Consider the following 27,307-nt stretch of genomic DNA (forward strand, 5'->3'; position numbering starts at 1 on the left):
GGCACTTCTACATTATTATTATTTATTTTTTTTTTTTACAGGAACACACACGTCCACAAAACTGACATATTGAGACACAACTGTGTGTTGTTGTCCTCGCCAAAACGAGTAGAGAAGCAAAACAAACCAGCCTGACGACTTGAGATGAAATTGTCAGACTTGGAACGTACCGTAACATTAACACGACCGCGCACACAAGGTTACAGATGCCGTTTTTGAAAACAGAACTCTGTGAGAATGTTTAGGTAGGTGCTGCAGTTTTGGTTAGCGACAGAGCGTAAATGGGTCCTGGAGCTGATTGGAGGAAATACGGTAGATTAATTAGCATATGTGGTGTTACCTGAACAGCCACCTTTGAAATGCTCCCCCAACTAAATGAACGTGAACTAATCCCCCCCCCCCCCCCCCCCCCCCAAAACGAGGAGAGGACCCGATATCGGTGCTACTTTCAAAGTGATTTCAGGCAAAGGTGGTGATTGTCGTCCTGAAAGCGCAAAGGAAGAGCGCCGCAATCCTGTTTTAAAGTGCAACATTTTGGTTTGTTTTTGCAGCAGCTTGATGTCGTCGGATTTTTTTTTTCAGGACGGATGCAGCAGCTCCAGCAGAGCTCCGACGGCTCCAAAGTAACCCTAAAGACATTTAAAAAAAAAAAAATTGTACATTGTAACAAGATAAAGTCGAAGTTGAAAATGTGGATTTTCTTTTGTGCGTTTGCTCACCTCGTGGCGCAGGAAGAGTGCCTTGAGTTGACCTTTGGACCAGTAGTCCATGGCGTAGGCCAGCAGCTTCATGGACAGCGTGTTGACGCGCAGGAAGTTGCCCACAAATACCACACGCTCGATGTTCTGGGGCGGGTTGGAGGAGGTCAGGAAAGCACAATTGATGGTTTTTACTCTCGCCGTTGGATCGTTTTTACATTGTTGGATGAATGAATGTCATTGGAGGAGAACAAGTGGGCGGGGGTGGGGTTGGGGGTGTGGGGGGGGTCGGGGGTCGATGCCCATTTGGAAACAAACTGGCACATCTTGTCATGATGAAATCAAAACCAAGAGTAAAGCTGTTCTTTTGTTTATATGGTCTAGTTAAAAGTGCTGTATAAAAAGCAGTCCATTTACCACGTTTTTAAAAATTTTTAAAAACATTTTTTTTTTTTACAAATAAAATTTAAAGAAAATAAAGTTTATACTGTATTTTATTTATATTTATTTTATTTTTTATTTTTTATATATGTTGTACACAAACACACCAAACGAAGAGAAAAGAAAGTCAACAAAATTATGATTACATTGTACAGTGGAACCCCCCCCCAAATAAGGCCCCCCAAAAAACATGGTGGTGTCCACTGTATTGCAAAAGAAAACCACATCATCATGAAAATTAAGTCTTATGCGTGTCTTTTTATGGCAAATAATAACGTAACAACTTCAATTATGTTCTTAGAATTAACTCTTTGACTGCCAAAAACGTTAAATAACGTTTAGTAAAATCCTATGGAGGAGTGCCAAAGACGTTAAAAGACGTTTGTTTCAAAACAGAGGTGAAACTAACCATTTTCTATTGTTGATTACTGAAAAACGGAATAAGGTAGAAACAAACTTTTTTTTCTGATGAAAGATGAGAGTCCAATCTTTCATTTGGTAGTATGTGTGTTTCCATAGTCCAAACACATCATTTTCTGTGGACCTTGAAAGATCAGTCAAAAATGCTTAAATCTGCTGGCACCCACGACATCCCTTTTCTGAAAACATCTGGCAGTCAAAGAGTTAAAAACATTTCCATATTGTGAGTAACGGCACATTTTTGGACACGAGTCACTTTCCGAAGAAAAAAGTTTCTTCTCGTCCAATAGTTTCGATATGAGCGGGCGTTAGAATTTGCATTGGTTAAAAAAAAAAAAAAAAAGCATTAGTCCAAGCGTGAAGTCTTTTTTTTTTAAACTCACAATATTGTGAAACAAAGCTGCAAGAATACAGCAATATAGTTTCAATTGAATAAAATGTCACTTTTTTTCTTAAAAGTTGAATTATCTTAAAAACAAAGACGTAGTATTTCAAAAATAAATTTGTATTTTTCTTAACCCTAACCCTTTTTGTAACCCGTTTTGTTTTTGTTTTTCTAGGAAAAAGTTACAATACTACAAATACAATCAAGATGCTACAATTATTCTGGGAATGAAGTTGACTTTTTGTGCAAAAAAATAAAAACAAGTTGTACTTTTTTGAGTCAGTGGTTGTATTTTTATGATTAAAAAAAAAAAAGTTTTGAGAAGCCAAATTTAGGACTTTTGGCAACGTTTTGGATGATCGTCACGCAACTAGCTGAAATCTCCCCCCTTCATTTTTTTTTTTTTTTTTTACTGAATGTAAATCCATGAAGTGAGTTGGTTGCAGATGACAAACCTGGCGCCTTCATAGCCCTGTACAATGCTGCTTGATCGAGACGCCACAAGGCAGCACCGTAAAGAGGCTGAACGCACGCAGGACGGCCGTCCGCGTCGTCCAAGTCTCCCCACGACGGCGCACGTTTGGGCCACGCGCCGCCGTCCGGCGCGAGAACTCACCTCGTTGAGCGCGCACATGCGCGTGATGGAGCCGATGTTGTTGGTGATGGTGACCAGCGTGGCCCTGGCCAGGTCCTCCTTGGACACCGACTCACGCTTGTCTTTGGACATCATGTTGCCAAAACTATTGAGGACGGGAAAAACGGGGAAAGCAAATGACTTGTTTTTGTCAAACCATGAAAAGTCACAAAGCAGCATTTTTTTTTGAAAATGAAATGGCTTTAAATGAGAACAAAGGTAGATAACGATTTCAAGATGTCTTAGTATTACAGGAATCAAGTTCTAATAATAATTTATAATGAATTTTAAAAAATTAAGTTGCAAGGGTATTTTTCTAGAATTTTTTCATGAATACGAGTCGTGAGATTTTTACACACACAAAAATGCAAACTGGTAGGTCTTATTTTCTGAGAATAAAAGTCACATTACAGTCTTAAAAGAATTATTATTTTTAATTTTTTTAAGTCAAAATGTTCAATCTTTTTTTTTAATGCTAATGCATTTTTTCAACATAAAGTCGTATCAGGGATGTGATTTGACCAAAGTGAAATTATCTGAAAATTTAGCCGGGGGTCTGGGGGCCGTAGGCTAGGTCCAGGGCAGTGCCCTGGTGGGGGGACAAGGGGGGCGAAGCCCCCCGGAGCTCATGGGTTTTCCGTGTTTTTAAGTACTTTCAATGCACTCACATGACAAAGAAATAGACAAAACAACAGCATCAATTTTCAATGTATATTGAACTATCCCATATAAAATGGCAGTTTTAGTCAACTCAAAATCAGTCACATTCAAAAACATTGGACTGCCTTTGCTTTTAAAAACTATCACTGAGAATATCATCATATCTAACTAATGTGATTACTAAGTTAACACATAAATAATGTTGAGGGGTTCAAATTTCATGAACAAATAATTGTATCATGACCAAATGAAAAGTAACTCATATTAGAGCATACCACAAATGTCTTTGTTATAGCAGAAGATGTTATCGGTCGGAGTCATGTGCATACACAATGAACTACTAAAAAAAAATAAAAATAAAAAAAAATTAAAAAATTCGGATTTTTTTTTTTTGGGGGGAGATAAAAAAAAGCGGAATTCCGCGAATTAGCGGAAAAATCACATTCCTGTCGTATGCTTGAGGAAAAAAAACAAGTCACGTTTATTTGTTTCAAAACTGATATAGTAGGAGAATAAAGTGGCATTCTTTTAAGAACAGTCAACTTTTTCTGAGAAAAAGGCAAGAATGTTATAATAAAGTTGCAATATTATGAGAATTAAGTTGTATTTTTTTCTGATTTAAAAAGTCAATAAAATTGTATCACTTCTTTGAGTAAAAAGTTGAACTCTTGCAAAGAAACAACTTTTTTTTTGTCGTATGTTTTTGATTCAAAATGTATAATCTGGCAAGTTAAAACTTTTTTTTAGAAAAAAAAGTCACAATAGTGTGTGTGTAGTATCACAAGAATGAGGTGGTTGTTTTTTTCAAAAGTTGTACAAAACAGATAACAGGAAATCGTTTTGAAACAAAGTATTTTTTGGAGGAAATAAATATATAAATTCAACAAAAGGCAAAAATGTTCTCTTTTGATTTACTTGTATCCTTAATGTGTTTCTCCATGTTTTTCTGATTGTTTATCGTCGTATCGTAATTTTTATTTTCTCATTTTATTTTATTGTTATTATTCTGTTCGATTAATATGATCTTTTATTTTTTTTATGTGATCATTTTTCGGAGCAGTGGCGTACCTGGAGGCCACGGCCCAGCCCGGCAGCCCGAAGCGCTCGTAGTCGCCGCCGTAGATGTCCCTGACCAGTTTGTCCACGCGGGTGCTCTCCCCCTGCGACGCCATTTCCAGAGCTTCCTCGAAGGTGGAGCAGCCCGTCAGCAGGCAGCACAGGCCCAGGAACGTCCCGCCGCCGAGGCTGAAATTCAACACAGTCATTACCACTTTGTGTAAAAAAAAAAATAAAATAACAGCGTCCGTGCATCCAAACTGGACAAAGCACCTCGTCCCGGTGACACGCTTGTAGTTGTTCTCCGAGTAGACGGCCATGATGCTGACGCCGGAGCCGATGTTGACCAGCAGCAGCGGGTACGGGTTCTCCAGCGCGTACGGGCGCTGCACGCAGCGCTCCGGCTCGGCCGGGTTTTCGAAGTAGTAGCATTCGGACGGGTCCCGGGAGACCGCGGCGTCGATGTACAGCACGCCGCGGATCAGGCAGTCCAGCTCGTCCAGCTTGTGCAGCTGCAGGTCGGCCGTCTGGATTGGTAGAAAGAGGTCATGTGACGTCAGCAAACAAGTGCAACTTTATTATCTTGATGTTAGGACATTGAGTCTTTTTTTTTTTTTATTCACTCTTTTGTATTTGTGTCTTTAATTTGGTCCGCTCTTTCTTCTTTGATCCTCTTGTGTAAATATTTCATGGATTTTAAATTAGGGGTTTGTGCGGTATTTAATTCAAGCTTTATTAAACATACAATTATTGTTCTGAATTTACGTTATCAATTATGACCTAATAATATTTTTTTTATCATTTGAATAAAATATTGCTAATTTTAATAAAATATTTTCTTAAGAGAAAAATTTGTTAAAATGATGTTTAAATATTTGAACAATTTCCTGTTCACAAAAAATATTCAGCTATAAATTATTTGAAAAAAAAGTTTAACATATTTGAAAAATAAACATTTAACAGCCAAATTAATTTAACATAACCTACTACATATTTTTAAGTTTTATGTACACATTCCTTTTCAAAGTAGTTATTTATGAACACATTTGAAAAATAAGAATGACCAAATTCATGTAAAAATACTTTTAAATCATTGTACAGTCGTACAAAAAAAATTGAATATATATACTGCAATGTTATAATTTAATTAAAATGTACATCTTATATTTAAATATTTTAGTATCTTCTTATTGCAATGTCATAATAATATTGGATTAAATTAGTATGCTCTTGTTTATTATATATATATATATATATATATATATATATATATATATATATATATATATATATATATATATATATAAATTTGTTCTATATATCTATATGTTATATAAAAATATATATTTAAAAAAAAATGTTTTAAAAAAATCTAAGCATATAGGAATGGTGAATTTAATTTGAATATCATATCGATTTTTTTATGTTTAAAATTCAAAATAATTATTTAATCATGAATAAATGTAATAAATAAAATATTAAATGGTAATCGAATTAAGCACTAAATTAGATTGTCAAATTCTGTGTAATTCAAATAATAATTTTAAACAGCTAACATCCATAAAAGTTTTTTATTGAAGTGTTTTATGTGTTCTCTTTTGGTTGATATTGCTGCAAGTTTGTCGAACGCACCGCGCGAAAGTCGGCCTCAAACTTGTAGGCGCCGCCGCCGGTGGCGCAGAGGCTGGTGTGCAGGCTGGAGAAGTGCTTGTTGCGGCCCATCTGCAGGAAGGCGGGCAGGTCGTGCGTGGGGAAGCGGATGAAGTGCAGGTTGCCCGTGCGGCCGCACAGCGTCAGCTCCCGCAACTCCAGGTGCACGTCGCGGATGCCCGTGGTGCCGTACGCCGTGTTGGACGTCAGGTAGCGGCGGATGCTCTTCAGGTTCTCCACTTCCTCCTGCTCCTCCTCCGCCGTGATGTCGCGCGGCTCAAAGTATACCAGTTTGACCAGGGTGCCGCCGATGTCCATGCCGAACCACGGGAATGCTACGTTTGAAATGACAACATCCACAGGGTGAATTTCTATTAGAAATAAATAAAGCATACACATAGAAGTCCATATCCTATATATCTATACAATCATACAAGTGCAGATATGACTGTGAACTAAAAGCAGCATAAAGTCAAAAGTCTACATGAAAGCAGTTGAGAATTAATGAGACTTAACGATTAAACACAATACTGTCATCTGCTTAACTATATTTTCAGATGTGAACCAAAAGCAGCAACAATAGTCAACAGCATTGTTTGTGAAAACAACATAAAATACAGTCGATCGATAACTGACAAACTATACATAAATAAACAATTGTGTTTTTCTATTGATTCGAATGACAAGGTTGTACCTAATCAAGTGTCCTTTGTGTTTAGGAGGTAAATGATGATGATGATGATGATGATGATGATGGCGACCACATGACGGCATGCAGCTTCATCCACACACCCCACAGCGTGATCATCATCATCATCACCATCACCAGAGGAACAGTGTGCGCCGCCAACGCCATCTTGTTGCAAAACAGCAAGAGTACAAACACTTCATAACACAAATATTACCTTGTAACTCCACTGTCGGCCATGTCTGGTTGCATCAAAGCCCGCGAATTTACGTCGACACTCTCCATTCATTCATGTGTCCAATTTATTAAAAATAAAAATGTTACTGACCAGTTTTTCATACTAAGATTAGAAAAGTCTTCTTACCCGTAAATTCTAAATAAATAAATATTAAACAAAAAAATATTTATTTTTTTAAGGGCACGAAAACACTTACGCGGCCTGCTCTTCTTCACGGAGTCGCTGCGAAGCCTCGGCGTCGCCTCGGAGGCGCGGCGGGGAGACGGAGCATGTCCGGCCGGCGGGTCCGCCGCCTCCTTGTCGACCTCACTCCGGAGAAGACAGCCTGAGCCGGGCACGTCTTTGTCGGAGCGCGTCTGCTTCTTCGTGGGCGTTGCGTCCTCGTCGTCCGCGCTGTCATCTTCGCGCTGGTGGTGCCCGTTGGACGCCATTAAAAAACAAAACAAAAAAAAAAACAAAGAGAGTGTGGGCCAATTTACGACATAGATGCAGTTGTTAATGGTAACGGGGGGCGGGGAGTTGATGCTGGTTAGCTCAGAATAAAAAAGGCCGAAGACGAAGAGGCTAATTCCCGAGCTAACTTGCTAAATTACCTTCGCTTGGCTTGTCCTGTGTTCTTTGTGAGGTGGGCGTGGTCAGCAGATGATTGACGGGTGAGGAGCCAATCACAACTAGAAACATGTCCTAAGGTACACCTTTCCTAAAAACAAAGACATACAGCAAAATTATGCATTTCTTTGATTTTGATGTTTATATATAGGGATATATGAAAATATTTTTTAATGAATTCTATAAAATAAGAAAATCGGTCATATATAACCAAAAACGTTCCGTATTTTTCGATCCATATTTTGTTTCCAGAGCTTAACATAATTTCTGATTTCAATTCATTTTGTATTTATTTTTATTTTTGCTCATAGAATCTGTGTTCATCAAAAGACGATTACATAATTCTAAACATTTCATCATCAGTTGCTTTGTCTTCTGGAATTTGCTTTATTCATTGGATACAAGGCAAGCTTTGAAACTTTTTTTTTTTCAGCAAAATTTTGCACAGCATTAAATGAACTGCAATATAAATTAAAACAAGAGACTGAAAATAAGTGTAAAATATCCTTGAAACTGAAGGCAATAGAATGAGCTACGCTTGACATACAAAATCTATGAAAACAATTTGGCTCATGTTAGGTTTCTTGAAAGGAATTAAAGTTTCCAAATGAATTTAGGAAAAATAGTGGCAAGAGCGATTGGAAAAGTCACCGTCTTTGTAAACAGCCATGTTGCAGGTGCAAGCAGTGCACATCAGCCAAGATAACATTTGGACCGCTGAAACCGCTTAAATTAAATAAAAAAATACAAAACTCAAGTTATTCAATAAACATGACAATCACTATTGTGTGGTACAATTTTATTATAGTATATAGGCCCTAAAGTCACATGCATCACTATTTACAAAAAACTTTTTTTTTTTGCATGGAAATTACTTTTTAAATCTCACATATCTCCCCATTTGAGTACCAGTGCCTGAATGACAAACATTACAAAGATAATATAGTGCCTTCTTAAGTTACCTATTGAGCGTATCCAGCATCGTACAGTAATGTATGTTCAAGAAATAAAAAAAAAATAGTGTCTACAAAGTGCTGATTCAATTGCTCAGGTAACAACCAATCACGGCTCAGTTTTAGAAAACAGGTGAGCCGTGATTGGTCGCTGTCTGATTACTGAGCAACTGTGATGTCATCTTCAGTTGACAGCCAGTGGCAAAATGGCCGCCCCTGAGATGGATAAAAACGGTTGGATTTTTCTGCTCAACTCATTTTCCTTTAAGGCAATATTAACCAGAATATCATATTTAGACTAGCGTGGCTGCATAGAACATAATTGTCAAGATTTTTTTTTTTAGTCAGGGAGGGCTAGCCCCGCCCCGCAAAAATCCTGACAACCGAGCTCTCAGTCTTTGCATGTTTTCAGCACTCACATTATCTTCAAACACATTTTATGTATTTAGAAAACTGAAATCATTTGACAGGTTGACGATAATTTCTGAAAATGTGCAATCTGAATTTTGCCAATATAAGTCAAATTAAAAATTTCAATTTAGTTCAATTCGGTTACCTAGCTAGCTAACTAGCTAAGCCTACGCCCAAAAATGCATACTCCTTTTGGATAGTCCACTGGTGTGGCCGCTTTAGAGCGCCTCATCTATGGCCCCGGGTGCACACGTCATGAAGACAAAGTCCAAGTTTTGAACAACACTTCTCTGTGCTGTGTCAAATTTAGAAGACATTCATCTTCACTTTACAGAGACTGGCTGGGAAAAACTATCTTAACACTAAAGCTCTCCTCCTCAATGCTTCAACTTCCACGCCAACAGCAGCGCGCAGGCGCCCACTCCCACCGCCGTCGCCATCAACTTGGCGCCCAGCATGCCGCGGGGGGCCGGCTTCTCAGGTTCGGGGCACAAAGTCGTCGACGCGGGCTCCTGGACGGCGGCGACCTCTTTGGCGGCGGCGCCGTTGACCACGCGCTGGCCTTCCAGGTTCAGCACGGACGGCTGCTCGGAGACGCGCACCACGTTGACCTGCGTCTCGTCCTCATCGTCGCCGCCCTTGCTTATTTCCAGACGGTCTGTGTCACCGGAGTACGGCGCTGTCGACGATCCGGATCCGGCGGCGTTGTTGGCCGGATCATCTTGCGGCAGGATGCTGGTCAGCGTGCGGGGCGTGCTCTGGCACACTGAGGGCGGGTGGGACACGTCGGGTACGATGGGGTTTGCGGGCGCATTTTCGGTCTGCGTACAGTTCTCGACGACGATCTGGAAGTGGAAAACGAAGCAACGTTATTTATGTGCAGTACGAATTCGCATGTATAACGGAATGTATGGCGTTCCACAGGGTTCAATTTTGGGGCCTCTGCTGTTTTCATTGTATCTACTCACCCCTGCGCTCCATCTTATGAAAACAGCAGAGGTTGTTTTGAACTCATTCGTAGCCATTTTCACTAAAGCAACCTCCTTCGCTCCGGGTGTTTTGCTGGATTTGACTGATTTTGCAAGGCCCACCGAATATTGTGTTTCATTGCTATAAAAACATGGAACCTACCAAAAGAAAGGTGAGTGTTTGCGTTTTGTAGCAATTAGCATTAGAATATAGCTAGGTTTCATCATTATTCACAAAAATCTGTGGGGGAAAGACCTTTTTGCAACATGGCCCTGGTTGATCTCTTATACTCTGCTGCCACCTGCTGGCCGTTTTTGTAATAACAAAAAAAACATTTCTTCAAGCGTTCTCTTAAAATCAGAGGCAGCACCAAAGCCTTCTGTATGTTCTAGCATAAAAAACAACAACATAAAAAACATAAATATGGGAGCATGGCAATATTTAAAATAGAATGTATTTATACGTTTTTGGGAGCAAATGAGTTAAGTTATGAATCAAACTGGAGGTCGCTCACTGACGTCAGCACAATTAGCATTTTGGAAGAGAGTCCAGGCCCTGAAATTGATGATATAGTTTTCTATGTAGTAAAATATGAGATCTGCGTCCATTAGGTCCATAAAGAGAAAAACAATCAGCCAATTTTCCACCGATGTTGGAAAGGCTATAATTGGCTGATTTAATCATCAGGCCAATTCATCGCTCAGCCCTTAGTTACTCCCTCCAAAGTCACAAAATGATGTCACGTAATGCTTATGCTGCCTTTCGCTTCTCACCTGTGGAGGCGGAGCTTCTGACATAGCTTCAGGAGGCGGAGCTTCTGACATAGCTTCAGGAGGCGGAGCTTCTGACATATCTTCAGGAGGCGTGGGTAACATCGGCAGGATCGACTTTCTCCACAGGCGGGGCGGTTTCCTGCACAGGGGCCTTCTCGGGGCTCGAGGGAGCCACATCCAAATCGACGGGACTTTCCGGCAGGCTTTCAATGGCATCGCACGACGCGGCCGTGTCGCGCGCTTCGGCAGCCTGAGCGGACTCACAGTTGAACGAAACCTCTTCCGGCATTGCTCGGGCATCCTCGATGTCGCATTCAGACATTTCCTCCGGTTCCGGGTGATCCCGGTCTGGTTGCTCTTCTGCTTGCGGAGGCGAGAGCGAGGGCGGGGGCGTCGTCGCCGGGGCGGAGGTGGCAAGCGGAGGTTCGGGCGCAGGAGTTGGGACCTCCGGCTCGGGGGGGGAGGGGGGAGAAGCGGCAGCCTGGCTGGGGCTGCTGGACCCGGGTCCGGGGAGGTGAGGGGCGGACGGAGCCGGGTGGACGTGAGCCTGAACCTGGGTGGTCGGAGGTGAGCTGGGCGTGGAATCTGCACAAACGAAAATGAATCAAGATGAATTAATCCACAAAAACAGACTCACTTGAAATTCAATTACAATTTCAATTATTAGACTCCACAATTACAAAATTGGCATAATCGTAAACAAAAATCAAAGATTATTAATACTTAAATGGTAATAATTGAAATCACGATTAGGATGATCATTTGTTTTTTGGCACAAAACAAGAAAATGTTTTAACATAAAAATTTAAAGTCAAATAAATGTTGTTGAAACACTTAAATTGTAAAAAAAAAAAAGTTTAATTTGGACCAAACAAGATTTTTTATTAAATAAGTTATTTAAAAAATTAAAAAAGTCTTTAGCCCTAGGTGCTAGCTAGCTAGCTAGCTCCCATGGTGTTCGTTTACCTGGTAGGGAGCTAGCTAGCTAGCTAGCTAGCTAGCATCAGGGGCTAAAGCCAAACTGTGGCAGTGTTTTTACTTTTTGGACCTGGATTCACCACCTCTGAATTTAAGCATCCTATTTTTAATGCAATGTCTCTCCTCTTTTTAGTTAACAATAAGCACTCGCACGATGGAAACTGGAACTAACTCACAATGTTTAAATGAAAAAAAAGTCCCACATGATGATCACATGTCCGCACAATGTACATAAATATTGCGATGTGGCTTTGCTCGACAATAATGATAAACGCCTTGCACAATTTAAGTATAAAATTTGAAATAATCCACAAAGTTAAAAAATAATAATAATAATCCTGCACATGCTAGCCCAAGGTATAGAATGCATCATATACATATTGTATATATTGAAAATTATAATCCATTAAAAGTAGGGCTGCTCAATTATGAAAACAATATTAATCACGATTAATTTAGTAATAATTGCAATCACAATTAGGACAATCATTCGATTTTTGGTACATTTTAAAATGTAAAAAATATTAAGACAAATAAATTTCTTTGAAACACTTGAATTGTTCATGTATGATCCTAATTGAAAAAGACAAAAGCGAAGGACATCTGTGCTATTAGCTTCTCTCAGCAACTCACAAAGTCAATGCAAAGACGAGGAATAAGTTAAAGTTAAAAGTGGCTTACTGCCGGCGTCTCTGAGCTTGTCGTACTCGGCCTGGATCTCGGCGGCGATGGTGGGGTGCCCGCACCGCTTCAGGGCTAGGATGAAGTGCTCGGGCCAGCTCTCGCGCCTCTTCAGGCAGTCCAGCAGCAGCACCATCCCGTTGAAGTTGCCGCACATCTCCCGCTTGGCCTCGATCGTCTCCTGCCGGCCGGCCGGCGCACGTCGCAAACATGCAATTGTTTTGGTCAAACACAACGTACCGGAAGAAGCTTGGGTAGCGAGCCACATGCCGCTTCACTATCTCATCACGCAGCATCCTGGCTGCTAATATGCTAAACATCGGGCCGCCTAGTAATGACAAATATACAATTGTTGATACAGTAAGAGCAGCACAAAGTAGCCTTGAGTGTGGCTGGACCGATGAATCTGCCGGTTGATTTCATTGAATGATATCAGGCCAAATTTTTTGGTTTTGTTTTTACACACTGACACATTACAACATACCACTAAGATAACACAATCAAACAAACATTTTGAAAAATATATGCAAAAACAATTGTATATTTATGGAAGGTGCACGGGAGGCAGCACACGAGGGTCTCACCCGGTCGTGACTGGTCAGACACGGCAAGTGGACCATAATTTCTCGCGCTTTGACAGAGCTGACGATGGTGGGCATGTTGGTGCGCAGGTAGCCGTCGTACAGCTTGTCTTGAACAAACGACATCTGGAACGGAAACAGCAACGTCGTTAAGGGAAGACAAACACGGGAAATGATGTCATATTTAAAGTTATTGGACTCATTTAGCCAGTAAAAAGGGAATTACTTTTAATTCTTTTTCGCGTTCATTTAATAACTTGAAAAACACATTGTGTCACCTGCTGTCGACTGAAGATGACATCACATTAAGGGGGCGAAAAAAAAAATCTGACAGTAAGTCCTCCTCGCCAGTAGTTGGCGCTATAGCTCGGCAGTTTGCCGCATCAAATCATCATCTGTCAGAAAGGTCTTTGTTTGTACACAATTTTTTGGTCTTGTGTTAAATAACATTTAATGTTATGAATGTGAATACTCGTAATTGTATTGGTCTGAAAAAAAGTGGTATTGAAGATCCCTATTTTTTTACCCAGCAGTTTTAAGAGCACTTATTGTTGCATTTTTGACCAATCAAATATCCTCTCAAGGAAGTGTCGCACCGTTACATCAGTTTTGTCCCAAACCACGGCGGCCATTTTAAACAAAGACTCTCACTTTCACTTTCATCTTCTGCTTCCTTGTTATTCATTGCTGAACAAAACTGAACAAATTTGCCCAAAAATTATCTCAAAGACGGTAGTGGGTGGATTTGTTTCCTCAAGTTTCACTTTTGGAGCCCTCTGAAAGTGAAAATGAAAGTAAAAGCGAGCATGTTACATACAGGAAGAAACTGAAACTGATGACAACATAATAATAATAAAAAAGGACTTTAGCACACTTCAAGGTCTAACTTGTGATTTACGAGAGGGGAAAAAAAGGCAAATCTGTCACTCATTAATCACCTTTTGCTCCCTTTTTGTGTTGTGTCCACTTGCGTTTGTTTGCACCAAACACTGGCAAATGTCACTTTGGGGCCTGAACGGGCCTGGATCGCCTCAGATCACCTGGACTCGGTCGGTCAGGTGTCGCCACACTCAAATGAGGTAGGTGTGTTGTGTAAAAAGCTTTGTGTGTGTGTTAGTGAGTGTGTGCTTGTGCTGGCATGACAGATTGCAGATTAACAAGGAAGCACACATGGAAGCAAGTGTGGCAGGCAGCTCCTTGACACAAGGGCGACGGTTGACCTCTATGCGATATTCCAATAACACTTCTTGTGTTATGATCATATGACTGTCACTCTGTAACTTTATTAGTATTATTAGAACAAACAACAACACGGAAACCGGGTTGACAGTCTAGATAATTATAGCCCAGCACTAGCGAACGCTTCTTAAACCCGTTTAGTAGCACATGAATGACTCACACCGATACTCAAGTGTGTGAAAACTCGCCTTTAAATTTAATTTGGGACTATATTTTTTATTTTTGAAGAGTTTCTAGGTCAACATGAAGCTCCTGGCGCCACAGAGCTTCAACTGCTGCAGTCGCGGGAATAAAACGTCATTTCTTCGACGCGACGAGGAGCAAACGGCGTGAAAAGTCGCTCGATGACGAGTTCCAAACTCACCTTTGGTGTGCGTGGGCTGCTGCTGCTCGCCGAGTGTCACCTGAAGACAAAATCCCGCACTAAAGCCGACCAGCACACACGCTGCTCCTTTCCACGCACATCTGCCCCGGCACCACCCTCCGCGCCTTCTCATTGGACGAAGAAGCCGGCCCGTCTAGGCGAGGACCAATCAGCGAGGGGTGAATGTGGCAGGAGGCGTGGTTTGAGGGCTCCTAATCCAATGTCAACGCTCTCCCGTCAGGATTAGATTTGATCTCGATTTCTGCTTTACATCTGTCTCTAATCCCGTCAAGATAATCCGAGCACACGGACAAGGATGAGGCACAGTATAAAAACACACTCACGAATGAATATGTTGTTTTCATTAAAAACCATAACCTTAATCACTTGTTTTCCAACCATTGCTCCATTATATCCTCATTGAGAGCCTACAAATCATTTAAAGAAAATGAAATGTACAAAATCTCAACCATTCTACATACACTTAAACTAACTGTATGTGTGGTTGAAATCTGAACTGTTTACTTGTTTAATAAAATAAAAAATAAATTAAACGTATAAATTAAATATTATTGCATCACATATTAAATTTAAAAAAATAGCAAAATACCCAATTTTCGCCCCATAAAGTGATTGCAGACAAATAAACAATGATGCCAAGTTACAAATTAAATGTAATATGCCCGAGGTGTCTGCAGTGGTCTCCTGTAACCACACGATGGCGCCATGTCCACACTGTAGTATTGATAGGAATGAAAAAAGAGCAAGAAACAGGATCCTCATGAGCAATCTGAACCGTGGGAGGATTAGGGGGAAGTAGGGTGACGTCACCGGGCAGGATGTTTGTTTAGTGCCATGATCAAAGATGGCCGAGAGGTGCAATGTAAATGTCATTCATGATGATGATGATGATGATGATGATGTTGATGATGATATGTGCCCTTTGGAAGGAAGCCTCCAATTAAGACAGCTTTGCTTTTCCCTGCCGAGTGGCATTTTATTTAACGCTTGAAGTCCATTTGTAGAAGAATTTCTAAAAGCAGGAACATTCTCAGTTGAGGGTACCATTCCTCAGAAAAATGGTGTCAGAAGTGCAAGGTCAACTCTTGTCACTCCTGTAGTGTACATGAAATGGTCAGTACATAAATTTTTCATCTAAATGATTTTCAATCTAGTGGGGGCTCTAGTTGGAATTCCGGTTGATGATGCTATTCCTGGGACAAATGGTGTCAGAAGTGGGATTGTAACCCATGATGACATCTGTTGGGCCCTGCGGTACTCCCACTCAAAAGTATTCTCAAACAAATGGTGTCAAAAACATCCTTAACATTTTGGTGTCAGAAGTGGGACCAAAAATAAATAATTAAATAAAACGTTTTTAGTATGTGAGTGTGTATTTTTCAAAAAAAAAAAACACCTACAATGGCAAGGTGCCTTGACCCAGAATCCTCCAAATCGCTTTTGGGGTAAAAAGCAAACATTTGTTGTCGTGTCCTAGTTAACGGAAGAAGAAAAAACAAGCAAACAAAAAAACCTTAGCGGGACAGGACCCATGAAGAGCTCGGGGCGACGACGCGTCATCACGCATGAGTGCGACGCCGGCCAAGAAAGTCCAAAGCAGCTGCGACGTGGAAATAAAAGCGTATCATTCTTCAAATTCCAAAGTGCTTTCCTTTTTCTTTTTTACATTTCGGAAATATTTTTCAGACCGTTCCTGCCTTGCCGGCCAGACCGCAACTAAACTCGCTGCCTTTCAGCCTGAAGCCGCTAAAGCTAATATTCCGTACCACAACAATTCCCCACAGCCTGCACCAAAATAGCAACTCGGGAGTTATTGTAAAGATGCCACACTGGACCTGCCCCCTAAAGGCACGTTTTTTTTTTTCTTCCATTCATCGTTTTGTTAGCAAGTGAAGCGGAAGGGACGCCGCATTCTAGCTTTGTAGCATCACAATATATACATTAGCTTGGATAACAGGACCTTTGACCCTCGCAGCAGATGGACTAATGTCCACATTATTGCAAATGGAACAATCGTTGCATAAGTGCTGGCTAGCCATCGTTCGTTTTTTCTTTGAACCTGAGCCTATTCGGCCTGCCAAGAGGCGGCGGCGGTGGCGCGAGTGCCATGGCCAGGTGAGGATGCATGGCTGCCAAGTTGTATTTATTGGTGACATAACTGCTGACAAAAGCAGCGGGAGTCATTTGGAAATGTTTCGAGCAATCTCATTATCTGTTCATATTCAGCCAAACGCTTCAGAACTCTTTGGACGGACGCCGGACGGCGCTTCGCAGTGCAGATGGACACATTTGACCATGTGTCAAGTAACCAAACACGAAGCATAAGACATAAATAACCAAAAACGGTTCCCTGCAGGCGAGCTAACCAAGCACGTGTGTCGACTTGAACTATATTTGGTACATTTGCAGCCAAATATTGCATCACAAAGCTTGCGTGACCAAATAAGGTTCCAACAAATGTAATGACTCAAAGGCTTGCTAAAATCATTATTTTGTTCATACTATTCTGTCTTGACTTGACTAGTGTTTAGGAACTAGCTGTACAGATCGCTAACAGCTTTTCCAATAAAGGCCAGGAAGCCGCTTGCTGTTTTGGTAATTTACTGGATGAAACCCTAACATACAAAACATAGCGGGACATTACAATAATTGTATTTAAGGTTTGAAACAATATAAATTTGCATCATTTACTAAAATTAGCTGTAAACCCTAAAAAAACGAGAGCGTTTTTTTTTTAACCGTTAGCATAATGCTAATTTACATGGGCACTACCATGGAAATGCTACGCTAACTAGTAACTTTTGTCACATTGGAACTTAATACACAATTCAAACATCCGATTCAATAAGCTAGGTCAAGCCACAAAACTCCTCAAAATAAAATACAGATATATTTCTGGAGCCAAAATGACACTTTAGGCTTCACCACTGGATTAGCTGTGGAGCCGTGTCGGAGTATTGCTTGGCGTACGATGCGCGACGGTAGCATCCGAGGGTCAAAACATACAATGTCGCAAACACCACTTTCCCCACAAGAGGGCAGTACACATACTTTTCACAGTTTTATCTTGTGTCAACAAGTTAAATATTCCAGAATAAAGCGTACCTTAGCATGAACACTTCCGCTACCAACTATGGTTCCCTGCTCTTGAGTTAGCCCAGCAAACATAATGATTGAAAGACTTGTCAAATCATTGTTTTGTTCATATGTTCACCTTTTTTTTTAATGAATTTTTTTTAGCACACGTCAACTAGCAAATGGCTGATGATGGAGTGTAGCATGTGTGGAGTGTAGAACCGGAGAGAATAATAAAGTGAGGCGGCAGCGACCCCGAGGGCAGACGCTCGCAGCAACCGTCCATACTGTCGATGAATAAATGATGTATCGCCACACAATCACGGTCAAGAGCTTTTCAGAAGGATTTTTTTTTTTGGGTTATGAATTCCGCCTAACTCCTTCTCCACCTGTAACCTTTCCTTTCACTCAAGACTGGGAAAATGTCAAAGCCACCGCGACGCTGCCACGGGGCTCAACACTCGCCTGCCAAACACAAAACCACTAAAAGCTTGTGTTTTTTTCCCCTCCCTTTTACAGCCCAAGAAAGGTTAGCGGCGGGAAGACGCCATGCTGACCCATTTTTACAGGTTAACCCTTTAAGAACACTTCTTTTTTTTAAATCCTCATTTTTGTAGTTTTAGTAGATTTACCATGTGTCAAGTGAACAAACACTCCAGCATAATACAGCTAATTTGGTTCCATGACTGCGAGTTAACCCGACAAATATACTTTCAGAGCATCTGTATTTTTTGTAACAGTTTCAGCATGTGTCAACTGTCAGCGAGCCAGATATTGCCGCATGAAACTTGAGTTACAAAAAAGGGTTCCCTGTTTGAGAGTTAACCAGGATACGTAATAACACAAAGACGTGTAAAATACTTATTTTTAAAATTACTTTCATGTAACATTTACAGAGTTGCAAAATCCTTCCATTCAGTTTTTGCCAAGTGTCAATTAGCCAAATACTCCAGCATATAATTGAAGGTACCAAATTGGGTTCCCTGACAGCGAGTTAACCCAACACATGAAAGTAAATCAAACACTTGGATTAGCATAATTTTTTCATACTTTTAAGGATTTTACCAGGTGTCAACTAGCCAAATACTCCATCATATAATTGAAGGTACCAAATTGGGTTCCCTGACAGCGAGTTAACCCAACACATGAAAGTAAATCAAACACTAGGAATAGCATAATTTTTTTTAAATACTTTTAAGGATTTCACCATGTTTCAACTAGCCAAATACTCCATCATATAATTGAAGGTACCAAATTGGGTTCCCTGACAGCGAGTTAACCCAACACATGAAAGTAAATCAAACACTTGGATTAGCATAATTTTTTCATACTTTTAAGGATTTTACCAGGTGTCAACTAGCCAAATACTCCATCATATAATTGAAGGTACCAAATTGGGTTCCCTGACAGCAAGTTAACCCAACACATGAAAGTAAATCAAACACTAGGAATAGCATAATTTTTTAAAATACTTTTAAGGATTTCACCATGTTTCAACTAGCCAAATACTCCAGCATATAATTGAAGGTACCAAATTGGGTTCCCTGACAGCAAGTTAACCCAACACAAGAAGTAAATCAAACACTTGGATTAGCATAATTTTTTCATACTTTTAAGAATTTTACCAAGTGTCAACTAGCCAAATACTCCATCATATAATTGAAGGTACCAAATTGGGTTCCCTGACAGCGAGTTAACCCAACAGATGAAAGTAAATCAAACACTTGGATTAGCATAATTTTTTCATACTTTTAAGGATTTTACCATGTTTCAACTAGCCAAATACTCCAGCATATAATTGAAGGTACCAAATTGGGTTCCCTGACAGCGAGTTAACCCAACACATGAAAGTAAATCAAACACTAGGAATAGCATAATTTTTGTCATACTTTTAAGGATTTTACCAAGTGTCAACTAGCCAAATACTCCAGCATATAATTGAAGGTACCAAATTGGGTTCCCTGACAGCGAGTTAACCCAACACATGAAAGTAAATCAAACACTAGGAATAGCATAATTTTTTTAAATACTTTTAAGGATTTCACCATGTTTCAACTAGCCAAATACTCCAACATATAATTGAAGGTACCAAATTGGGTTCCCTGACAGCGAGTTAACCCAACACATGAAAGTAAATCAAACACTAGGAATAGCATAATTTTTTTAAATACTTTTAAGGATTTCACCATGTTTCAACTAGCCAAATACTCCAGCATATAATTGAAGGTACCAAATTGGGTTCCCTGACAGCGAGTTAACCCAACACATGAAAGTAAATCAAACACTTGGATTAGCATAATTTTTTCATACTTTTAAGGATTTTACCATGTTTCAACTAGCCAAATACTCCAGCATATAATTGAAGGTACCAAATTGGGTTCCCTGACAGTGAGTTAACCCAACACATGAAAGTAAATCAAACACTAGGAATAGCATAATTTTTGTCATACTTTTAAGGATTTTACCAAGTGTCAACTAGCCAAATACTCCAGCATATAATTGAAGGTACCAAATTGGGTTCCCTGACAGCGAGTTAACCCAACACATGAAAGTAAATCAAACACTAGGAATAGCATAATTTTTTTAAATACTTTTAAGGATTTCACCATGTTTCAACTAGCCAAATACTCCAACATATAATTGAAGGTACCAAATTGGGTTCCCTGACAGCGAGTTAACCCAACACATGAAAGTAAATCAAACACTAGGAATAGCATAATTTTTTTAAATACTTTTAAGGATTTCACCATGTTTCAACTAGCCAAATACTCCAGCATATAATTGAAGGTACCAAATTGGGTTCCCTGACAGCGAGTTAACCCAACACATGAAAGTAAATCAAACACTTGGATTAGCATAATTTTTGTCATACTTTTAAGGATTTTACCAAGTGTCAACTAGCCAAATACTCCAGCATATAATTGAAGGTACCAAATTGGGTTCCCTGACAGCGAGTTAACCCAACACATGAAAGTAAATCAAACACTAGGAATAGCATAATTTTTTTAAATACTTTTAAGGATTTCACCATGTTTCAACTAGCCAAATACTCCAACATATAATTGAAGGTACCAAATTGGGTTCCCTGACAGAGAGTTAACCCAACACATGAAAGTAAATCAAACACTAGGAATAGCATAATTTTTTTAAATACTTTTAAGGATTTTACCAGGTGTCAACTAGCCAAATACTCCAGCATATAATTGAAGGTACCAAATTGGGTTCCCTGACAGCGAGTTAACCCAACACATGAAAGTAAATCAAACACTAGGAATAGCATAATTTTTTTAAATACTTTTAAGGATTTCACCATGTTTCAACTAGCCAAATACTCCAACATATAATTGAAGGTACCAAATTGGGTTCCCTGACAGAGAGTTAACCCAACACATGAAAGTAAATCAAACACTTGCATTCGCATCTTTTCATCCTTTTATTCAGCAAAATTTTCCATGCTTGTGACAAGCAGCCGGACGTATTAACATATACATTATAAGCATGTATCAAAACCACTCATAGCACACTTTTGAAGCGTGAAAAACTTCTGAAATGTTCTTAACAACAGTAATCATAATACAGGTTTTACACACTCGACACTAACGTATGTTGCATTCGGATTGGCAAGAATACGCAGAAGCTACGACAGCAACGCTTGACGTGAGTTTACAACTATCGTGTAAAAGTCGCGATAAAAAAAGGGGCACACGTTGAACTACTGACTTCTTCTTTTTTCTCGAGCTACAGCTGCCTCGCTCCTGTCATGTAATCGCGATTTGGACCCACCCAAGCATCCAGCACCAGCGCGGATTAGCGGCGAATGCAACGAGATGTGATATATTTCCATATCTGAAGAAGATTGGATTGTCTTTTGATCTGTGATTAAAAGGTGAGCTAATCTCGCTGGCTTGAGATTGAGATGAGTCCATCTAGCTGATCATGTTTTGTTTATCATCCGCGTTGAGCCTTTTAGTAGGCTGCAATTTGCACAAATGTAGTCTTTGTCAACACACGTCATGTACAACGGAGCTGTCCAGAATCTTTTGACAGAAGAAACTCAAAGAACTTTTAATAAATCTAAAATATCAACTAAAAAATGTTCATTGCGACAAGAAGAAATTTGACATCTTTTTTTAATTCAAATGAATAAAATTGTAACAAAAAATGCTTGATGCTCAACATTATCCCTTGCACTATTTTCTCGATTTGTTAAAGTTACAGTATATCAAAAGCAATATTACACAAATTAAAGTGAACAGTCCATAAAATCACAGATTTTAAATAAAAAATAGATAAAACATGACTATAGAATGCTCCATGAAACCCAACTTAAAAAAAGTTGACTGTTACAGGACAACACGTTTAAATAAATAAATAAATACATAAATAATATGTTGATTCGGTGATGATGTCCAAAAATTTAATAAATATGTCGTTTTTTTCACAAGAATTCCCCAAAAAAAAATTCAATTAAAAAGTATTGAATATTACAAAATAGCAGTTTTAGATGAAAAATATTAAACAATACTGTGAAATGATTATTATCATTATTATTCTCATCATCACATAACTATTGTTAATGTTTAAAAACAAATACAATGAATATAGCACATTTAAAAATAAATAAATGTTGCTTTAGCCTATAGTGAATGTGACAATATATATATTTTAATGAATTTATAAATAATAAATACTAAACTGTTTTTATCATGATTTGTAAACACAACGTGACGTGTCCCCCTCCTTCCAATTCATCCCTGACTGCAGCCTGCAGAACATCATGACTTCCTCTCGCCAAACCACAAATCTTATATACAAGCACAAGCCCGATGACATTAGAGCATTTTCTCTTCTCTCTCCCACGGGACGGGGTCCTGCTCCTCCTCCACCTGCGTGTTCCTGCGCCCCGTCCAAAAGTGCTCCACGTCGGGGAAGGTGTTCTCGGCGTTGGCGAGCACCGCGTTGGCCCCGACGCCGCCGCCCAGCTCGGCCCCGTTGCCCTCGGTGGTCTTGGGGGCTCCGTCCGCCGCCACCGCCGCCGCCGCCGCCGCCGCCACCGCCGCCTTGGACCCGCGGCAGGCGGCCGCCACGCAGAGGGCGGCCAGGCCGCGACGCACGTCGTCGTACATGCCGACCAGCAGCACCGGCGAGAGCGCGCTGCAGGCGTACACCAGCACCTGCGCGCACAGGAGCACCCCCGCGGGGGGCTTGTGGTAGCCCAGCCGCACCCAGGTGAAGGTACCCCACTCGGGCAGCAGCGTGAGCCCCAGCGTGCTGCTCAGGCACAGCAGCACCAGCGTCACTTTGCTGTGGCGGCGCGGGCTCGGCGCGTAATTGAGCGCCCGGTGCAGGCTCTTGGTGTAGTAGGCCACCGTGAAGACCACCGGGGTCACGTAGGCGGCGGTCGGGTAGATCTTGTAGTAGAGAGCCATGAAGTGCGACGCGCACGCCGGCACGCGGGACACGCACACCAGCACGCCGTGCGTGCCGCGCGCCTGCAACGCGGCGAACAGCATCTGCGGGATGGGCAGCATCATGGACAGCAGCCACACCAGCGCCACCGCCCAAGCGATCCAGCCGCGCTGCGGGGGGGCGGCGGCGGCGGCGGCGGCGCGCTCCGTCGTGTGCTTGGCCCGGGTGCTGACCGCCAGCAGGAGCGTCTTGGCCACCAGGCACGAGTGCTGGAACCAGTCGGCGGTGGCGCACGCGAAGCGGCCGAGAACCCAGGCTTGCTTGTAGGCGGCGAGCGCGCGCACCGGGGCGCACAGCACCAGGATGAGCGCGTCCGTGGCGGCCACCGAGGCCAGCAGAGCCTTCGCCTCGGACCCTCGACCCGCGCGGTAGTCGCGCGCGAAGACGAGCAGCACCAGGAGGTTGCCCGCGGCGCCCGACACGCACATGCCGAGCAGCAACGCCGGCACGGACGTCCGGATGTCCTCCCCGTCGAGGAGCTGGACGCCCCCCGCGAAGTCCACGAAAGTCCCGTTTGGATCGGAATCCATTTCTTCCAAAGGTTCGGCCGAGCGGGTGCGAGCGCGCGTCTGAGCTTGAGGCGGGCGAACTTGGACTATTTACGGCGCTGCCCGGATGGGAGCGCACCGCAGCGTGACGCCATTTGCGTGCTGGTGAGCGCGTGCGTCATTGCGGTGGGCGGGCAAGTCATGACGTCACGCACACTTAGCATCCAGCCTTTATTCAGCAGACAAAATGAAGATGGTTGGGTCCCGTTGACCATCAGAAAAAGTGCGGGTGTTCATCCATTTCACGGAATGGGAAAATTGGCAAATGTGTGCATGGATGAATTACCCTTACACCAGAAAATGTGTGGGTGTTAAATGCATCATTGGTGAGAAAAGTGAGCATCCAACCCTTTAACTAGGAAATGTGTGGGTGTTGAACTCTCAAACTAAAAAAAAGTTTTGCTGGGAAATATGTCTGCCGCGCACATTCACTGGGACAACTGTGTCTGTTAAAGCCTTTTACATGGGATAAGTGTGGGTGTTAAACACATTCACTGGGGAAAATGAGGGTATGAAACGCTTGCTGGGAAAGATGTGGGTGTTTAAGACTCATAAAAAACACACGCGGGTGTTGAACACTTTCACTGGTTAAAGTGTGGGGCATTGAATACGTTCACTGGGAAAAGTGTGGGTGTAGCAGCCCTTTTACTGGGAAAAATGTGTGTGTTGAACTCTTTAACCCCAAAAAACGCGGGTGTGGAACTCTTTTTTTTTTTTTGCTGTGAAGGATGCTGTTGCACACTTTCACTGGGTTAAAGCCTTTGACTGGGATAAGTGTGGGCGTTGAACTATTTAGCCACGAAAAGTGTGGGTGTACCGTAACACCCTTTTTTTTCTTGGAAAAAGTGTGGGGGCTGAACCCTTTCAACAGGAAAAGTGTGGGTGTACCTTTAAATCCTTTTTTGCAAAAGTGTGGGTGTACTCTTAAACCCTTTTATTGGTAAAAGTGTGGGTGTAGCGTTAAGCCCTTTAACTATGGGTGCTGAACACATTGACTGGGAAAAGTGTGGGTGTACCGTAACGCCCTTTTTTTTCTTGGAAAAAGTGTGGGTATACCGTAACGCCCTTTTTTTTCTTGGAAAAAGTGTGGGGGCTGAACCCTTTCAACAGGAAAAGTGTGGGTGTACCTTTAAATCCTTTTTTGCAAAAGTGTGGGTGTAGCGTTAAGCCCTTTTATTGGTAAAAGTGTGGGTGTAGCGTTAAGCCCTTTAACTATGGGTGCTGAACACATTGACTGGGAAAAGTGTGGGTGAACTGGTACACCCTTTTACTGTGAAAAGTGTGGGTGTAGCAGCCCTTTTACTGGGAAAAATGTGTGTGTTGAACTCTTTAACCCCAAAAAACGTGGGTGTGGAACTCTTTTTTTTTTTGCTGTGAAGGATGCTGTTGCACACTTTCACTGGGTTAAAGCCTTTGACTGGGATAAGTGTGGGCGTTGAACTATTTAGCCACGAAAAGTGTGGGTGTACCGTAACGCCCTTTTTTTTCTTGGGGGCTGAACCCTTTCAACAGGAAAAGTGTGGGTGTACCTTTAAATCCTTTTTTGCAAAAGTGTGGGTGTAGCGTTAAGCCCTTTAACTATGGGTGCTGAACACATTGACTGGGAAAAGTGTGGGTGAACTGGTACACCCTTTTACTGTGAAAAGTGTGGGTGTTGAACCCGTTAACTGGTAAAAGTGTGGGTGTACCGTTAAACCCTTCATTTGGAAAAATTGCAAGTGTTGAACATTTTCGCTGGTAAAAGTATGGGTATTAAAATCTTTCAACCACAAAAGTGTGACAGTTGAACTTTTTCAGCAGGAGAAGAGTGTTTGTTTAATCCTTTTATTCGGAAAAGTACGGGTTAAATTTAAACGTCAACCTTTGGAATTATGATGCTGTTGCTTTGAAATTTTCTGATTTGAGTCGAGGGAAGCCGCTTGATCGAGTTGCGAGGTCGACTCCCGACTCGCAGACGCTAGATTGCGACATTTGTCGGAAGACATTTGCAGTCTTTCAAGCGTCATCTTTAAGGTTGCGTATGTAGCAGCTGTCTGAAGGACTGTTGCCACGGTTACGGACCGCATACGGCGAGGTGTTGACTCCAAGTGCATCTGGGGTGCGCGCGGGTGCGACGGGACGCCACGCAGAGGTGAGGGGGCGCCCACTCAAAGGCTGTCACCTCAACGGAGACGGCCGGTTGCTAGGCGACCGCATGGGCCGCTTAAGTGGCGTGATGGGGGAGGAGGGCGAGGAGAGTGCGGAGCCGAGGGTGCCCTGATGCGATTCACGAGGGGCGGGGGGGGCGCACACCACACCCGCATTGGCTGCCAGTAATTGAAGCTCATCGGTTGTGTAAGGTGTGATAACGCTCGGAAAAGTGCAACCCTGACTAAACCCGGTCAAAGGGTTCCAAACCCATGTTTTGACAAGGTTTAACACCCAAATATTTCCAGGTGAAAAGGGAGAAATGTGAGCTAGTTTGGTGGCATCGCAACACCTACACTATTCCCATTGATAGGCTTCAACACCCACACACTTCTTAAAAGGTTCAAAAGACCTATTTTTTGCAGACGTCCGTCCATGTGGACATTGCGGGGACGGGATTGTTCCCCCCCCTCGCTTCATCGCCTCCTCCCTCATTCTCCCACTGACCTCCTTCCCTGCCGCAGGCTGAACAACAAGAGGACGGATGTGGGATACACACACAAAAAAAAAGAAAAAAAAAGGAGAAAGAGAAAGTCGTAATGTTGCCTTTGGAGTTGGACGTCCATGCACTAAGTAGTTTTGTCACCACAGGGACGTCCAAACTAAACACACACACAAAAGCTTTTTATGACTATGAAAGATAGTAGTCTGACTTTGACACCCACACTTTTCCCGGTGAAAAGTTCAAAACCCACATTTTTCTCGAATGAAAGCATCATTTTATCAGCGAAATGATTTAACACCCAGAGCATCCACACTTTTCACAGTGAAAAGGTTAAACACCCAATCTTTTGCTAGTAAAAATATTGAGCACCCACGCTTTTCCCATTGAAAGTGTTGCACACCCCTAAAAAAATCCATAGTTTCGTCCAAGAAATGGTTCAACATCCACACTTTTCCTGTGTTGGAATCTTTTTGCAATGTGAGGGTTGACTTTGCTACCCACACTTTTCCCAGTCAATGGGCTCAGCAACCCACATTTTCACTGGTGAACCGGTTGAGCACCCACACATTTTCCAGTGCCAGGATCAACACCCATACATTTCCCAGTGAAGGAATTAAACAGGGAACACCTACACTTTTTAATTATGGTTTGAACACCCATGATTTTATCAGCCAAACGGTTTTCTTCCCCCCAAACTCGCCGGTTACCACGACAACCAAATTTAGAGGAGGAAATTAAAATGTCACTTTTTTATTCCAAAGAAATGCTCGTCATCTCCATCTCCATTTTTTTTTCCTGTCAGGCATCACGCAAAGAGATAAATGAGCGTCCGCCTTTAGCAAAAGGGCAAGCTCCCCTCCCGCCTGCAAAACAGCAAATAATTCATGGCAGGCTCGTGGGGGGAGCGACGAGGGGGGGGGGGTTTGTCGGAGGGGGGACTTTGGTGCGTCTGATTTTTTTTTTAAATCAAAACTAAACAAATGACAAAAGCTGTTGCCAGGCAATTTTCGTCACTTTTGAACACTAAAGGTGTCATTCCACGTAAAAGGCACTTTTGAATGTCTTCTCCAGAAAGTCTTGCTGATTGATTCATTGACTGATTTGATTGCCTGGCCAATATTTTGGTGGCTTGGT

General features: G+C 41.8%; 3 protein-coding genes across 3 annotated transcripts; all 3 read right to left on the reverse strand.

Moving 5' to 3' along the window:
- Positions 1–419: 419 nt before the first annotated feature.
- On the reverse strand, positions 420–7,496 carry pank2 (pantothenate kinase 2). The gene is made up of 7 exons (XM_077563444.1): positions 7,067–7,496; positions 5,927–6,279; positions 4,568–4,821; positions 4,307–4,483; positions 2,561–2,684; positions 720–845; positions 420–629 (listed from the first exon to the last, which is right to left on the reverse strand). The coding sequence occupies exons 1-7, from the start codon at positions 7,299–7,301 to the stop codon at positions 579–581; spliced, it is 1,320 nt and encodes a 439-aa protein (XP_077419570.1). The 5' UTR covers positions 7,302–7,496; the 3' UTR covers positions 420–578.
- Positions 7,497–8,261: 765 nt separating this feature from the next.
- mavs (mitochondrial antiviral signaling protein) lies at positions 8,262–14,648 on the reverse strand. The gene is made up of 5 exons (XM_077560001.1): positions 14,429–14,648; positions 12,829–12,951; positions 12,245–12,425; positions 10,677–11,170; positions 8,262–9,688 (listed from the first exon to the last, which is right to left on the reverse strand). The coding sequence occupies exons 2-5, from the start codon at positions 12,949–12,951 to the stop codon at positions 9,221–9,223; spliced, it is 1,266 nt and encodes a 421-aa protein (XP_077416127.1). The 5' UTR covers positions 14,429–14,648; the 3' UTR covers positions 8,262–9,220.
- A 6,241-nt stretch (positions 14,649–20,889) lies between these two features.
- Positions 20,890–24,872, reverse strand: LOC144050316 (G-protein coupled receptor 151). Its single transcript, XM_077563456.1, has one exon. It carries the CDS (start codon positions 23,521–23,523, stop codon positions 22,357–22,359), a length of 1,167 nt encoding a protein of 388 aa, XP_077419582.1. The 5' UTR covers positions 23,524–24,872; the 3' UTR covers positions 20,890–22,356.
- Between the last annotated feature and the right edge of the window lie 2,435 nt (positions 24,873–27,307).

The sequence above is a fragment of the Vanacampus margaritifer genome, chromosome 1, assembly GCF_051991255.1.
Source record: "Vanacampus margaritifer isolate UIUO_Vmar chromosome 1, RoL_Vmar_1.0, whole genome shotgun sequence".
Classification (NCBI taxonomy): domain Eukaryota; kingdom Metazoa; phylum Chordata; class Actinopteri; order Syngnathiformes; family Syngnathidae; genus Vanacampus; species Vanacampus margaritifer.

Coding starts and splice junctions, on each gene's coding strand:
- pank2 (XM_077563444.1), bottom strand. CDS start 7,301: ATGGCGTCCAACGGGCACCACCAGCGCGAAGATGACAGCGCGGACGAC. Junction 4,484..4,567: donor AAGCGTGTCACCGGGACGAG/GTGCTTTGTCCA, acceptor GTTGAATTTCAG/CCTCGGCGGCGGGACGTTCC. Junction 2,685..4,306: donor GGCTGGGCCGTGGCCTCCAG/GTACGCCACTGC, acceptor CGTCCTCAATAG/TTTTGGCAACATGATGTCCA.
- mavs (XM_077560001.1), bottom strand. CDS start 12,951: ATGTCGTTTGTTCAAGACAAGCTGTACGACGGCTACCTGCGCACCAAC. Junction 12,426..12,828: donor GTCTGACCAGTCACGACCGG/GTGAGACCCTCG, acceptor GCCGGCCGGCAG/GAGACGATCGAGGCCAAGCG. Junction 9,689..10,676: donor ATCCTGCCGATGTTACCCAC/GCCTCCTGAAGA, acceptor TTCCACTTCCAG/ATCGTCGTCGAGAACTGTAC.
- LOC144050316 (XM_077563456.1), bottom strand. CDS start 23,523: ATGGATTCCGATCCAAACGGGACTTTCGTGGACTTCGCGGGGGGCGTC.